Below are 15,902 nucleotides of genomic sequence, written 5' to 3'. Positions count from 1 at the left end.
TAGCTTCTTTCCAACAGCCACTACAGTTTCAAGCTTTTTTTCTAAGGGGCCTCTTATTTACCCTCACAGTATCTAGGACACTGCCTTATGCATAAGAAGTGGTCATAGAGGAAATGAATGTGTGGCTGGAAATGTCCTCTCAACGAAATCGTAGTTTACATGAATGCTTTTTGACCCAAATCTGTGGACTCTTGTGCTTTGAAAGCACGAATGGGTCTTCTCTGGTTGGAGGAGGAGGGCTACCTGCCTCCAGGATGCCCCATCTACTTGTTACCCCAACCTCCAAAACAGCTCTTTGGGAAAGCTTTGTACCCATCCTGGAGGTCAGAGCCTATAAGCTCTTGAAATGTGAAAAGTACCCTTCCCACAGTGCTAGGCTGCACTCATTTCTAGACCCCTGTTCATTTCACTTAAAGTTTAGCCACTCTATCAATCTTGTTCTCTCATTTGGGTTCACATCCAGTATCACCAAGTACCTTATAACCAATAATAAGAATGAATGAAGTTATAAAAATCTGATCAGGAGCTGGGCATGATGGCACATGGGCACATGTCTTTATACCAAGCACTTGGGAGGCAGAGGCAGGCAGATCGCTGTGAGTTTGAGGCTACATAGGTACATAGCAAGTTTCAGGTCAGCAGGGGCTGCATAGTAAGATGCTGCTCCCCTCCAAAGAAATTAGAGATCAGAAGACATTAAGATACACGAAATTCTAGCCAGGTGTGTTGGTGCATGCCTTTGACACCAGATCTTAAGAGTCAGAGGCAGGCGGATCTCTGTGAGGTTGAAGACAGCCTGGTCTACATAGTGAGTTCCAGGCCAGTTGGGCTGCAGGTAGACCCTGTCTCAAAAAACAAACCAAATAAAACAACAAAAAAATACACACAATTCAAATATCTTATTTATCTTCATTTTAACTTGATGGGCTTCAGTACATAGTGGAAATGAAAAAAACTAGGTTGACATTATTAATTATACATACAAATTATTATATATGCACTTATAATATATTAACTCTATACATATGTGTAGAAACTCATACATTAATAATATAGTATCTTTTAGAAACAGACACCTGAAGTTTCCCAACCAAACGAGGATTAGCTATGGGAAAGCACTGAAGGACCATCCTACCACGTCTCATCATAAGTGATTCTCTACTAAGCACTCTATCCGGGCAAGCAACCAAGCATCTCCTCCTGAAACAGGGATGGGAGAGCTTGGAGGGGAGTCTCCAGAAGCAGTGAAGTCACTCCACACCTCCCTAAATGACTGCGCAGCACACAGACTCACTACACAAAATCTTACCAGGTGATCAGATTGTTAGTGTTCTATCATGTGTGACTAAAATGATCTTTGATGCGCTCTAGAGTTTTTCTACTTCAAAGTGCAGAGCATCAGCAAACCTAGGGGCCTGTCATGTCCAGAATACGCTGTTCTGCTCCAGTTGTCCCCGCCTTGTGACTGTTAATCTTTCCACCACCTCAACAGTCTTGGGGAGATGGGTGTGATACAAATGTACCATTTATGGCTGAGCACTCCATGATTGCTCTCTGAACTTGACCAGTTGTGAGTTTTTGAGTTAATTAGCATCCATTGCACAAGGAACGTTCATGGAGGTCTGAGAGTTGAACTAGTCTGAGTCTACATACTGAAGTGTACTCCCTAATCTTCTAGAAGTTTCAGATTTTTCAGATCTAACACTGAGATCACGGATCCACTTGGAAATGATTCGTGTGTGTGGTGGGAGAGAAGCCTCAAGTTTCATTCTTCTATGTGTACATATAGTCCAGTTTTCTCAATGCCATCTGTTAAAGATGCTGTCTTTCCCCCAATGCATGTTTTTGGCATCTTTGTTAAAAGGTGGCTGTAGATGCTTGGACTTCTATCTGGGTTCTTGCCTCAATTTCGTTGATGTCTGTTGATGATGTCTGTTTTTATGCCAGTACTGTGCTGTTTTCACTACTATAGCTCTGTAGTATAATTTGAAATCAGGTATGGTGATACCTCTGAAAAAATTGTTTTGGCTATTGGCAGGTTTTTGTGCTTCTATATGAATTTTAAGATTGCTTTTTTTCAATTTCTGTGAAGAACTGCATTGCAAATTTAATGAATTCACAGCAGCTGTGGTTGCCTGGCCGACCCGCCCAAGATAAGTTGGTCAGCATTCTAACATGGAGTGGGAAGGGGATCAGAGCCCCTCCCCCACTCTTAATTAAGGTGCTGTAGACAGATGACGGCTTCTAGGTCAGCCGTGCTCCAATGGACAGCCCCATACCCAAAAGTATATGGGCAGCACAAACTGGAGTCTGTGAGTCATTAGATTTAAAGAAAATAAAAAAGACAACAAAGTCAGAGGGAATAGGAGGTGGGGGTGGATCTGGGAGGAGTTAAGGGAGGAGTACAAAATACGTTGTATAAAATTCTTTAAATGATTTTTATTATTTTTATTTTATGTGCATGTGTATATTGCCTGCGTGTAGGTAAGTGCACTCATGTTGTGCGATGCCCTCAGAGGACAGAAGAGGCTGTCGGATCCCCTGGAACTGGAGTTACAGACAGTTGTTAGCTGCCATGTGGGTGCTGGGATTCAAACCTGGGTCTTCTGCAAGAACAACCAGTATTCTTAACCGCTGAGCCATCTCTCCAGCCCCCAAATTCTAAGGCATTAATAAAATATTTATTAAAAACAAAGCATAGTGGCCCCTAGAAACACAAACTCTCTGACCCCATTCTAGGCCTACGCAATCCAATTGATGGTGCATTATCTGAAGCGAACTCTGGAATTTCTAAATGCACCTTGCATTAATGATGCACTGCATTAGAACTTGGGGAACATGAGAGCATTATTGCTGTTATCCTTCTATTTCAGACAGTTTTCCAGATAGGGTGGCAAGACTCTAACTTTCCTGCCTGACAACTGCACTTAAATTTATTTCACTTCCAAGCGGCCCTAATGAACACAAGCCTGGATGAAGCAAAACCAAGCACCACCTTGGCACACAGTAGAGTGATCAGAGTGTGCGGGAGCTGTGCAACTTAAGGCCGTAACAACACACCTATCTGTCCTGCAGAGAACGGGCAAAAACGAACTATTCAGGCAGAAGACCGACCCAGATACTAATGCTCTCCCTTGGAAAGTGTGTACTCAGAATCTCTGGGATTGAAAGCTCCTCTTCCTACCCCTGCAATTCAAGGACAGTAACTAAGAGCTCCAGTTTCCTGTCTAAGCCATGCTCTGAATTGCAAGGCATATTTCTCGAGTGAGCTAATGCTTTTAAATGATCATTATCGGTCATTGGTGGAAATTATTGACTCTGAGAACCCTGGCCGCATTACTGAGAAATCACTTATGCACTGTCAGAAACCTCCTATTCACAGGTGCTAGTTCATCTCCATTAACCCTTCAGTCACCCGCTCCCCTCTTTTTAACATCCCTAGTCTACCTTCAACATTACAATCTCTTTTGAAATCATTTTTTTTCTTTTATATAAAGCTCTTCTGTATTTGGTTTGCTTTTCAATTAAGGTATTCTGATAACTAGAAAGGTTATGAAAATATGCAATTTTAAAATGTAGGTTAAAAACATTAAAATAAGAATAGGGGCTGGAGAGATGGTTCAGCGGTTAAAACCACTGGCTGCTCTTGAAGAGAACCAGGTTTGGTTCCCAGCACCCACACAGTGGCTAACCACTGTCTGTAACTCCAGTTTCAGGGGATCCAATGCCTTCTTCTGACCTCCTTGGGCACTGCGTGACACAGGTGCACTTTCATGCATGCAGACAATATACTCATACACATAAAATAAAAATAATAAATTTTAAAATCATGAGAGTAGGAAGCTGGGGTAGGGGAGGCAGTGTTAGAAGCAGTCGATGTCAAATGCTTTCCCACATCAAAGACTTAGGTCCACAGCTGAAAGTCTTTGTGCTGGACCACAAACCTGAGTACTAGAAAGTCCTCTGCACTCAGTGTGACAGCCATGGCTCAGCATCTAGTTGGGACCATTATGTCTCTCTCTGTGTCACCCTCCCCGTAATGGCTCTTCTACACTGACTGTCACCAGGCGTCCCTAATGGCTGCTTTCTTTTAAATTCACACAGTTTTGTCAAATTACCTTCTATTTCAGGGAGCTTAGTAGTTCCTGATGCTTCCATATAGTGCACAGGGGAATATTAAGTACATCAAGATTTCAAATCTTCCCGTGGTCGAGAGAATACAAATAAACAATGGGAAGTGGTTCAACTGGGATACAGCTCTATTAATGTTGACCTTCTGTTTGTGAAAGTGTGATTAAGCACCCCAGATTACATATGTGTGTGTGTGTGTGTGTGTGTGTGTGTGTGTGTGTGTGTGAATGTGTGGTCGCTACTATCCAAAAAGTTTTGGTTTGGTGATATGCGTGATATGATTGTCATTCCCCTCCCATCCCCTATCACCACTATTGTTTTCTTTTTTAATTTGTTATATGACATTTCTTTTTTAAAAAAAAAATGGGTTCTTTTTTTATGTTCAAAGTATTTTTGCCTGCATGGATATAAGTATACATGTGTTATACAATGCCCAGAGAGGCCAGGAGAGGGTGTTAGATCCCTGGAGTTATTAACAGTTATTTGCTGCCACGTGGGTGCTGGGAACCAAACCTGGGTCTTCAGCAAGAGCAGCCAGTGCTCTTAACTGCTGAGCCATCTCGCCAGCCCCTGCCACCATTCTTTCTGAGAGAAAATACCAGATGTTTGTCTTAAAATATATCTTAGGTGCTTACCTCTTTACATCACTTTAAGTCTGAAAAATGAAGTTTGTGCCGCTACAGGAATGGCTTGCCTGTACTAGTTTCTATTTTGGATGAAGTCAATAATGAAACCCAGTTGATATCCCCCTACCCAAATTTGGGTACTTGTCACTATGTTTCTTTTGTGAGAAAGTATATAAATTAGATTTTCAGACATCTTGGCTAAGAAACAAGCATAGATGAATTTCTACCCAGAATTACTTTTTTATTTTTTATGGTTACCGCCTACTTATAAACACAACTTCATCTCAACAGGCAGAACATAACTCTCCTTCAACCAGGCAAAACAACGAAGATAAAATACTCTTCAACACTATGTACTATGAAAAATAAAAATCCCAGGCAAAAGGAAAAATATATAGAATACAGAAAATTACGTGTTTGAACTTATATTTAAAAGCCTATATCAAAATACACTATAAGGCCTTGAAATTCCCTTTTCATCCTGAAATGCTTTTCCCCTGCTGTGGATAAAGCCAGGCTTACTCTGGGCAGACTCATAAATGAATTCAAGCTTGATGTCTTGTTTTCTGATTCAGAGGGAAAAGGAACAGGGGATTGAACTGGGTGTCAACAGAAATAGACTTTATTTCTTTTCCTTTGTTAACCGTTAAATGCTCTACCAGAATCTGGGCATGAAGGCTGTTTACTGTTTTCTCCATCAAGAATTTAGGATATCTTGATGAACTACTTAAACTGATATACTCTCCGGTATTACCCTTTGAGAACAAGATAGGGTATCTTTTGTTTTGTGAGCTGGACATGACACTTCCACTGGACAGAAAACATTTTGCTCCAGAAAACCTAAGTAGTCCACCAGAGAGTGAAATTATCCCTCTATATTGTAAAAGAATGTAATAAAATTTCAGGGCCTGGCAAGATGTCTCAGCAGGTAAAGGTACTTGTTGCTAAGCTAGCCTACCTGAGTTAGATCACTGGAACCCATATGGTAGAAGGAAAGAACCAAGTTGTCCTCTGGCCTCCACACATGCACCATGCCCCCCACCCCTAAGAAAATAAATACAAAAATGGTAAATTTTCAGAAAATTCAATAGAGTAACAAAGAGAGCAGTTGGGCCTGATAGTGTAGGCCTGTAACCTCAGCCACTTGGGAGGCTGAGACAAGAGGCTCACTGGGAAATGGAGTGTATGTAAAAACAAAAAAGGGCTGAGGATATAGTTCTGTGGTAAAGGACTTGCCTGACATTCAGAAAGCACTGGGTTTGATCCCCAGCAGTGAGGGAGGTGGGGGGGAGGAAGAGGAGGGAGGTGGGGGGGAGGAGAGGGATGGGAAGGAGAGAAGGCAGGGAAGAAAGAAAAGGAATAAGGAGGAAAGCTTCAGGATGAATACTCACCTCAGCTAGCTATAGGTATTTTGAAAAGTGCAAAAGTGCTTGAGGATAGACCATGCGGTTTGCCTTGGCAAAATCCTCGGGGTAAAGCAGCACACACACTCTGGGTAGGCTGGGATGTGTGTATATCTCTTATTTATTCACTGTTGTGTTTTGTATTGTGGTCCCCATTTTGGCACATGGATGTTTTGAAGCACTGGTAACCTGAGGCTCAGAAACCTAGTATCTGGTGCCTGTAGTGCTGGGACCAGCTTTCCAATGCCCCGTTACAATGTAGAGATCTGAACTGCTCCAGGTTAGGATGGGAAACCTCAGTTTTTGGGAGTCAGAACAGCACTGATGGCAAGAAACGCAATTCAACCCAACAAGCATTTATTAAAGACATACTCTATATGCAAGGCACAGGCTTCTAAAAATTAATACAAGGTACTTGTCTTCAGGAGGCTCTAATGGGAGAAACAGACCTGTGTTTAAGTAGTGTAAAGGGGCTCTAACAGAAGGAGAAATGAGGCTGAAAGGAGAAATTTTGATGGCAGGGAGGTGAGGGAAGGTTTCCTGCACGATGTGGCATTTGAGCCTTGAAAGCTGCTTTAGCCTGCACTAGGTGGAGGCAGGTGGTGTGTGGGCGGCAGGCATTCCAGCTGGACGCTGCAGAGCAGAGACAGAACTGAAGGCTGTGCGGGGGCAGTGGGCAGCGCTGGGTCTGGAGGGAGGGAGGGATGCTTCCAGCCAGGGTTCGGATCTCTGCCAGGCCTGAATGCCACGCAAAGGGGTCTGGAATCTAGCCTAAGGAACTAGGGAAGCATTAAAGATTTCTGTCCATGTTTGTCACACCCTGGTGTATATTTGAAGAAGGGATTCCATGCTCCAGAGAGAAGCAGAAGATGAGAGTTGGTCACATGCCATTTTGTCTTTTCTCTTTCCCGTCTCTGTAGCTAAGAATGTGAGGGTGTGATGCTATCAGTGGCGGTCACTCAAGCGACAGCCAGAAAGGGCTGAAAGCCTGTCATTGTTTTCATATTGCACACTTACCTCAAAACAAAACTGCAGGAGAAGAGAAAAAATATTTTGAAGTTTTTAAGCAAAATGGACTCTTTGACGTAAACTTGTGCTTGCGAGTTAACAATATTTCTAAGCTGTCTCTCAGAGACCATTTAGAAGAATTCAGCCTTTTGAAGGCTGCCAGGCCTGGAGCTGTGGGCAAGATTCTTTCCTGAAGACTGGAAAATGGAGGTCGATCATGTTCTCTTTTAACAGAGAGATGACTGAAAATGACAACACACACCTTAGTGAGCTTGAGGCTCATGTGAACCCTGTGAGGGAGGTGATGACACAGAGAAGACCTTAGACAGAACAGAACCACTGTGTAGAAGTTTGCATCAGAATTCTGTCCCTTGCTTGAGTTGCTTAAAGCACAGAGCACCAGGGACATCCAATCTCCTGGGAATTGTAAACTCTTTTTCCACACAATCACCAATACAGGAGAATCAATTCTACTTCTGCACATCAACAGGAAACATGGAAATGACACATGGCTCGATGAAGTTGCAAAAATGCAGAAGAAACAGCTGCAGGATTAAGGTGGTTCTGAGTCAACCGTGGCTGTCTTATTTGTGTCAAAGGGTGGTCTCTGGCAGAGCACTGGACAACTCTTATACCATGTCAACTGGAAAAAACCCCATTTCATAGATGAGAAAATTATCATAAAACAAGGGGTAACCTGCTTTCTCTCAAGACAACAGCGCAGGTCCATGGTGGGAGGGAAGGTGTCCTGTGGTAATAAAGACTTGTTTACTTGGCCAGTTTTATACCTAGTAAGTGCATTGCCCATCTTACCTGAGGACACTAAGCACTTGGAAAAGAAGAAAAAGAAAGATGAAAATCCTTATCCTCATTCTAGAAGGGAAACAAAACATAGACAAACAGTTAAATAAAATATGTCCTAATAGATGGTGATAAAAACTAAGCGTAAAGATAAATTTGGGAGGGAAAATGAAATGACTCGACAGAATCATTTGTAGCTGAAAGCATAGAATTAAGTCTAGAGAAGATCTCCGGAGAAGTAAAACTTGAGGAAAAGGCCTGAAGAAAGTCAAAGAGATGTGTGGGGTTGGGTTTCTCAGTGCGATGTGAATTTCAGACAGAGTGAACTATTTTTTTTTTTTTAATATTTTAGCACAAGTATATTCCCAACACTGCAGGTTGTTTTCTAAATCTGGCAACCGTATGGGGGGTATAAGGGGTGGAGTGTGTGCCAGGTAGGAGGGAGGGGTTGGTGGAAGAGGGGTGAAGGCAAGCAGAGCTAGGAGAAGACTCTAGAAGGAAATGGGGGTGGGGGTACTGGTGTAAGGGCCAAGCCATGTGAATACCTGGGCTCATCCTCTAAATAGAAAGATAAACTTCTAAAACAATTTGGAGATGTGGAACATAACCAGACTGAGATTTTTAACAGCTTATTCTGGATACTTTGTTGAAAACAGACAGGGGAGGAGTGAGGATGGACATGGACAGGAGCAGGTAGACTAGTTAAATGGATATTATTGCTGTAATGATGGTAATGGTAGTAACAGTAAAAATTTACATCTGTTTATGTGAATGTCATTTTTAGGGAACTGGCTTCTGAACCCCCAACACATGGACCCTCCATCACAGATTTCTCCATCAATCTTGGTAGACATCATTGATGGGAGAAATTATGTCAATTCACTACAAAAACTAACCTGCCAGGCATGGTGGCACACACCTTTAATCCCAGCACTCAGGAGACAGAGACAGGTGAAGCACTCTGAGTTAAAGGCCAGCCTGGTCTACATAGCATGTTCCAGGCTGGCTAGGGCTACACAGTGAGACCTTGTTTCAAAAGAGCTAACCTAAGATATCCACCCTAACCACCCTGCATTATCATCCTTAATTAATAAACGAAAAGCACAAGTTTCTGTAAAAAACATCAGATTCTCAAGTTCGCCAGTGATTTATGACCACATCAAGCTGAGGATTTAGAGAAATCACTTTTTCTGAACCCAGTCTGCATATGGTGCCAGATGGCTTTGGAAAATTAAGGAATCTAAGCAGGATTAAGACTTGGCTTCAAGGATAATGTTTCTGTTTTTTGCTGAACTAGGTCTGAAGGAGAGCATTTCATAAAAGTATACACATGGTGGCTCTACTACCAAGCCCCACAGTGGCACAGTCTATTAACTATTATTATCTACCTAATCTACTTAATTTTACTGTGGAAATAGCAATAAAGATGTCAAAACTGTTAAACACACAACGTCACTGTTATATATTACAGTTCCTAGCAAATCAAGTCAATCTGTCTTCCTTTGGAAGACACATTTGGCTGACATAACCCCTCCCTCTCCAGATGAAATTGCTGATAGCTGACCAATTTTTCAGCCTCTAAAAACAATAACTTATGTTCAGCCTAACATGAAGGTATAAGGAGTGGCCCTCTAGTAACCTGTCCTTCAACTCATAAATTATAGAGCTTCTCTGAAAAGGGAGATGAAAAACTATTTTAATTATGATAGCAATCCAGTCACCTGCAGCTGTATCAAGCCAAAAACGCGGCTCTCCATGGCTGTTCAATGTTCCCACCCTACGTGCTGTGTTCTGTGTAAGTGATGTGTGGTTCTTGGCTCAGCTCTGACTTCTTTATCATGGAATTTCTGTGAAGCACAAATCTTGATACTTAAGGATCTATGTACCTAAACATCCTATGAAAATAAAAATACTGTAAAACAAGCCCATAATTATAAAACTCCAATGATAAGGCAGACAAACAGTACATAAACATATTTTATAGGAATGCTTCACTTAGCCAGTAACCACTGCCTTGAGGTCTTGTGAAATGCACCATTCCAAAGGCGTATGTTCAACACTGTGAAACTTGACCTTAGAAGAAACACCTGCTTATATCAGGTTACCCACCTCTCACAAGGAAGAGGCATTGTTAGGTTAGAGAGCTGGTCTCTGAGAGCTTCTAAACTCAGTCAGTTGAGTAATAGACCAATATCAACAACCCAGGCTGAGGACTGATCATGCCCGCTACTGTAAAGAGCTGGTTCTCTGAGAACATTCTTGCTGTCTGTTTCCAGCCTTGCCTCCACAGCCTGAGTGGCAAGGAGTTAGCAAACATTCTGGAAGCGATCTTTGGAGATTGTTTAATTCCTAACTCCAGATAGCAAATTAACACATTAAGAGATGAACATGTATTATTAAGATTTTTCCATGTGAAGTTTTTAATCCACATTGACACCTTCACCACTTAAAACAACATAGGGGTAATAAGAAGCTCATAAACACAAGCACAACTTCAAATGGCAAATATCTGCTGGCTAGTTTCTGAGAAATTCTAAGCTCATCAATGACTTTCTATTTACGTAATTTTCTTACAGTCTAAAACCTGAGTAACTCACATCCTATGCAACTAGCGGCAATCGTATTTTTCAATGTTATGGGTGTGGAATCCCTATCAGATTTTCCTCTGAACCCCCTTAAATTCAATTACAGTTCACAGACAAGTGTGCAAAGCACGTATCACCTCCGTGGATTTCACAAACGCTTTAAAGGCCAAAGAAGCAGCCTTTTCTGCCCCATTACTCCCCAGAAGGCCTAATTAGAATTCAGATACTGTATGCTACCAAGGCTGGGAGCCGAGCCCAGGATGGCAAAATCCCCTGAAAATCCGGCAAGAGACAACCTGCTGCTCTGGAAGAGGAAGGCCTCTCCCATAGGGAGAGGGCCTCAAAATCAGGCTTTCCAACCATACCTGGTACGAGCAGTTCTCCTGATGTACCATCTCAGAGCATCCTAGGGCGCAGACCCTAAAGCTGGACTGCTCGGCGAGGCTGCGCTGGGTTCGCGCAGAGCATCCACAGGGCGAGAGAACGCCCTGGTTAGGCAGGGGCTCCCCGCAGATTAAAATGGATGCTGTTCCGCTGAGCAACCTGCGCAGTGGCTCTGCTTGTGCCGGGAAGCGCAGCCACCGAACTCGCTCTGCAGCCACCGAGCTGCTCTGCTCCTCGGAAACCAGGGAGGCAGGCTGCGGAGCTGAGCTGGGACCAGCCTGGGGGAGGGGGCGGGCGCATCACCCGCACAATCAGCCAATTATATTATAGGCACAAAGAAAAGGATCGGTCTGGGGCTGGTGTGACCTTCTGGTGCTTTATGAAGGCAGTTAACTGATGTGGAAACATTCTAGTCCTCATTAAAGAGAAAAAGGCCAGCGAGGGAGAGAGAGAGAGACAGACACAAATCAATGCTGCAGTTGAACATTTCTAACCTCCGGCAGCATCCTTCCTGCCCACTAATGCAGCCCGGTTGCTGCTTATGAAAACCAGGCCTTAAAGATCCTTTCAGAACTTTTAACATGCTAAAGGGAAAACAGTTCATTCTGAATCCTGACATTCAAAGGCTGCTTCAGTCCTGAGTTTTTAAAGTAACCATCAACTTTCTAAGGAAGGGCTCTCTTTAAAAATAAATTATTTTGGAATATTTTTTGTATTCCTCACTTATTTTTTTTTTTGGTCTGTTTTTAAGTCAAACAGAAGTAAGATGGAATAATTATTTATATAATTTGGGGAGGGGAGAAAACTTATAATATTAAACTCGATGTAATGTGTTCATTGCATGAAAACTAAATTCTAAGTTGCAAGATTTCATTTTTTAAGATTTATTTATTTTTATTTTAGGTGTATGTTTTGCCTGCATGTATGTAAGTGCACCAGGTCTGTGCCTGGTACTCGAAGAAGCCAGAAGAAGGAGTCAAATCCCCAGGAACTGAAGTTACAGATGTTGTGAGCTGCCATGTGGGTGCTGGGAACTGAACCCAGATCCTCTGCAAGAGCAGCAAGTGCTTTTAACATTACCCAAGGCTATGACTTGAATATACAGACACCCCAATATAGTACATACAATTCCTGAAACAGACTGTCTGAAGAGTCTGTAATTGGAAAGAATTATGGGTCTGTCAATCATCATCAAAGGAAATACAATAATATTTCCTTATCTATATTCATCAGCTGTCCAAGGCAATTCATCTTGTTTCTTTTGAAAAATTTTTACATTTAATTATTTGTGTGTGGGGTATGTATGTGTGTGTGTGTGTGTGTGTGTGTGCATGCACAAGTGTGGAGGTTAGAGTCAGTTCTCTCCTTCCACTCTGTTGGTCCCCAGGCTTAAACTTGGGTTTTGGGCCTGGTGGCAAGCACTTTAACCTGTTAAACCATGTCACCCACCCTCACTGTTTCTTAATAAAATGCCCTGAGCACATAAATGGTCCTCAGAAAAACTATGACTGGCTTCAAATTACTAAGTCATTATTTTAAGTTGCTTTAATATCTAACTCCATCTTCTCCACAGCTCTTCCACTTATCAACAACCATGGTCTTCCATGTGCTTCTCATAAAGATAAACAAGTACTTTTACCTGAAAATTGAAACATGAGTTTTCCTATCAATGTCTTAAGGAATGGCGAGTTTCTGTCATAAATATTTCATAATGCGTTTTAAATTTTATGACAGCCATTTCTAGGAGAGAGGAAAAACACCATTTTTCTAAGTACTTTTAAGTCATGGTCTTTGAGACCCAGCCAGGAGCCCACTTTCTAATTCTGCTTCATGGTAAACCTACATACACATCCATTTCAGCCTTCTTATTAGGAGAAAAGTGGCAGGGGCGGTCAAGTCCTGTGTTCTCACAGGCTCCAATGTCAGCACTGGGTACCAGGGAAAAGCACTGTGGACATATGTCTGGCAGAAACTCCAGGTCCTTCTTCCTCACTGTGGACATGTGTCCTGCAGAATCTCCTGGCTCTCCCCTTTCACTGTGGGCATGTTCCTGTAGGACATCCTGGCCCTTCTCTTCGATGTGGAGATGTGCCCTGCAGGCCATCCTGGCTCATCTCCCTCTGGTACAGGAGACAGGTTGGCCATGTATCATGCATCAGATTTTCTATGGCTGTGCCCAAGGAAAATGTGATAATAAAGCATTAGTCTGGGGTATTAAAGAGTATTCTTAAATATAAGATGGAGGAAAGATGATAGAAACATTTTAGGAAAACGAAATACTCAGCCCACTCTAAACGCAATCCTTCCCTACTGTCCACACAGTTCAGAGATGTGGAGTACCTCGCTGTATGTGGGACCTCCAAATGAAAGCACTGCATCCACAAGCAAGGGAAGAAAGCCCAAGGAAAAAGTGGTTTCAGCAAGGTAGCTGATAAGTTGGTGGAGATAGATCCTGCTTTCCAAGACAAAGCTCTGACTTCAAAGGCTGCTGGAACTTCATTCAAGCCATTTCTTTGATCTCCTGACTCTTGTTCCTGAGTCTTCCAGTCAAAGGCTCAGGAGCGGGCATGTGTGGTGCACAGAGCTTAATAAAAAAAAAAGTCACTTTCCAGACTCTGTTCTTGTCTGAAAACTAGAGGATCTGGGATATGTTACATATGCTCCTAAAGACATTTATCAAGTGTTGCTTTTTTTTTTTTTTTTTTGGTCTCTAAACATGATCCCATTCTTTACAGTTCCAGAAATAGCGGAAGTGACTCAGAGGTGGCTTGGAGAGAACAGATTTCTGACACTTGTATCCCAAATGCTGTCAAAAAAAAAAAAAAAAAAAAAAAATCTCTCAAGCAATATAAACAAGACATAAAAGGAATAGACCAAGCAGACTTGTCTCTATAACAATTCATTGGAAAGGACTTTGTGCTATAGTTTAAATTATGATTTGCCAGTACAAAAAAAATTTTAAACAAAAAACAGGTGTCCCAAGAACATTTAAAACAATTTACCAAATGACATTAATATTTGTTATTTTTGTCTAAAACTTATTGACAAACTCTTGGTTTTAAGTGAAGCCTATACAACACAGATTCTTTCCTTCAAGTCTATGAAGACTTCCCTTCTCATTAATACTGAATGAAGTGGCAAGACAGACCAGTAGTGAAGGCACTTGCTGCACCAGCCTGTTGACCTGATATCGGCTCCTGGAACCCACATGAAGGCAGAAGAAAATGGACTCAGCAAAACTGTCCTTTGATCTCCACACAGACCATGGCATGGGCACCTACACTCACACATCAGGCACACATTCACAATAATAATTAATTAATTAATTAATTAATTAATTAAATAGAAAGAAAGAAAGAAAGAAAGAAAGAAAGAAAGAAAGAAAGAAAGAGAATGTATTTGGTTACTAGCCAGGTATGGCGGTATAGATCTATAATTCCAGTATCGAAGAGGCTAAGGGTAGGAAGATCATGAGTCTGAGGACATCCTGGGTTATATAGTGAGATCCTTAAAAAAAAAAAACCCAAACAACTCCCTTCCCCAATTTTTTTCTTAAACTATTGAGCTTCATATTTAGATGGGACCTCAAGAGACCATGTAATCTAACACCGTTACTTTCCAGGTAAGGAAGCTGAAGTCTCAAGATGCTATAAGAAGCCCACTCACAAAAGTACATCAAAGTAATGAAAAGAAAGTAGGGCTTTCCTGGTTCATATTAAGTGAGTGGGGCTCTGTGTCCAGCAATGCTGCTTTGATCTGACTATCCACAGTATGGTGGTATTAGGAGGTGGGGCTGCTGGGAGGACATTAGGCCATGAAGAAGGAACCCTCATGAGTGAGCTTTATGCCTTTGTGAAAGAGGCCCCAGAGAGGTGCTTTGCCTCAAACTTGCTAGTGCCTAGATCTGGGACTTCCCAGTTTCCAGCATGGTGAAAATAAATTTTATTGTATATAAGCTTATATTTTGCAGTATTTGTTACATCAACCTGAACAGGCTGAGACAAATGCTCAGTAAGACTTGCAAAAATCAACTCACTTGGACTCTAAGTCAAAGTAGGCTCAAACCAAAATCTATCATAACAGAGAGGTGGCAGTGTAGTGTTAGCTAAACAGGTATGCTTTTCAGGAAGAAAAAATAGACTATTTCCTGATTAGCATACACACTTATGCAACCATAAAATCATTGTGTCTTTAAATCTCAGAAAGTTTTATTTTATTTATTTTTAATGTGGCAAGTAGAAACAATGAAAAGCAGAGCAGTTCTGAAGAATAACTGTGGTAAAAAGTGAGTTCAAAGCCAGCCTGGTCTACATAGAGAGGTCCAGGCCAGCTGAGGCTATAGGGAGACCCTGTCTCAAAAAGACCAAAAAAAAAAAAAATCATACTTCCATACGTGATGGTGCATGCCTTTAGACTCAGCACTCGGGAGGCAGAGGCAGGTGGGTTTCTGTGAGATTGAGGCCAGCCTGGCCTACATAGTGAGTTCCATGCCAGCTGGGACTACAGGGACTCAAAAAGGCCCTCCCTCCCCACCGACAAAAGGAGATTATAAAATGAGTCAGCATATTTTGATTCCAGTTAGTCATTGTGGCAAAGGTATTTGGTATTTACAGGGACATGTGCTGTTATATAAAACTTAAATTGAAATTAATCAAATAAATGCGATGAATTGATGGATGAATAGAGAGATAGCTCAATAATAAGCTGTGACAAAGCAAGCTAAGCAAATTATCAATTAAAGAATCTTAAGTGATTGATCATGGCCCAGGAATATAGATTCAGGTTGCCCAAATTCCATGTTCCAACATGGAAGCAGTTTCATGAAGTTTTTATAGTAACAAAACCAAGAAAGTCATAAATCAAGGCATTTTTCAAATACATTGGTGGAAGCATTAAATAAATGGTTACAGCAAAAGGGGAATCTTAGCTATGGGCCTCAGATGCTATCTGAAGACTTGGGTTTT

At 41.8% G+C, this 15,902-nt stretch overlaps 1 protein-coding gene across 6 annotated transcripts in view; it reads right to left on the bottom strand.

The window, feature by feature from the left end:
• Schip1 (schwannomin interacting protein 1) overlaps positions 1–15,902 on the bottom strand; it is a 179,499-nt gene that overhangs the window by 51,270 nt on the left and 112,327 nt on the right. Inside the window, exon 1 of one of the 6 annotated variants that reach the window (XM_008847263.2) lies at positions 10,920–11,275. The exons of the other annotated variants lie outside the window; for them this stretch is intronic. Coding sequence (XP_008845485.1) covers positions 10,920–10,949 — 30 coding nt within the window. The 5' untranslated portion in view covers positions 10,950–11,275. Of the gene's footprint in view, positions 1–10,919; positions 11,276–15,902 lie in introns of those variants that run through there. 6 annotated transcript variants of the gene reach the window in all.

Source organism: Nannospalax galili, unplaced genomic scaffold (assembly GCF_000622305.1).
Source record: "Nannospalax galili isolate Female #2095 unplaced genomic scaffold, S.galili_v1.0 scaffold691, whole genome shotgun sequence".
In the NCBI taxonomy this organism is placed as follows: Eukaryota; Metazoa; Chordata; class Mammalia; order Rodentia; family Spalacidae; genus Nannospalax; species Nannospalax galili.
This window is presented reverse-complemented; position numbering and strand designations above follow the sequence as displayed.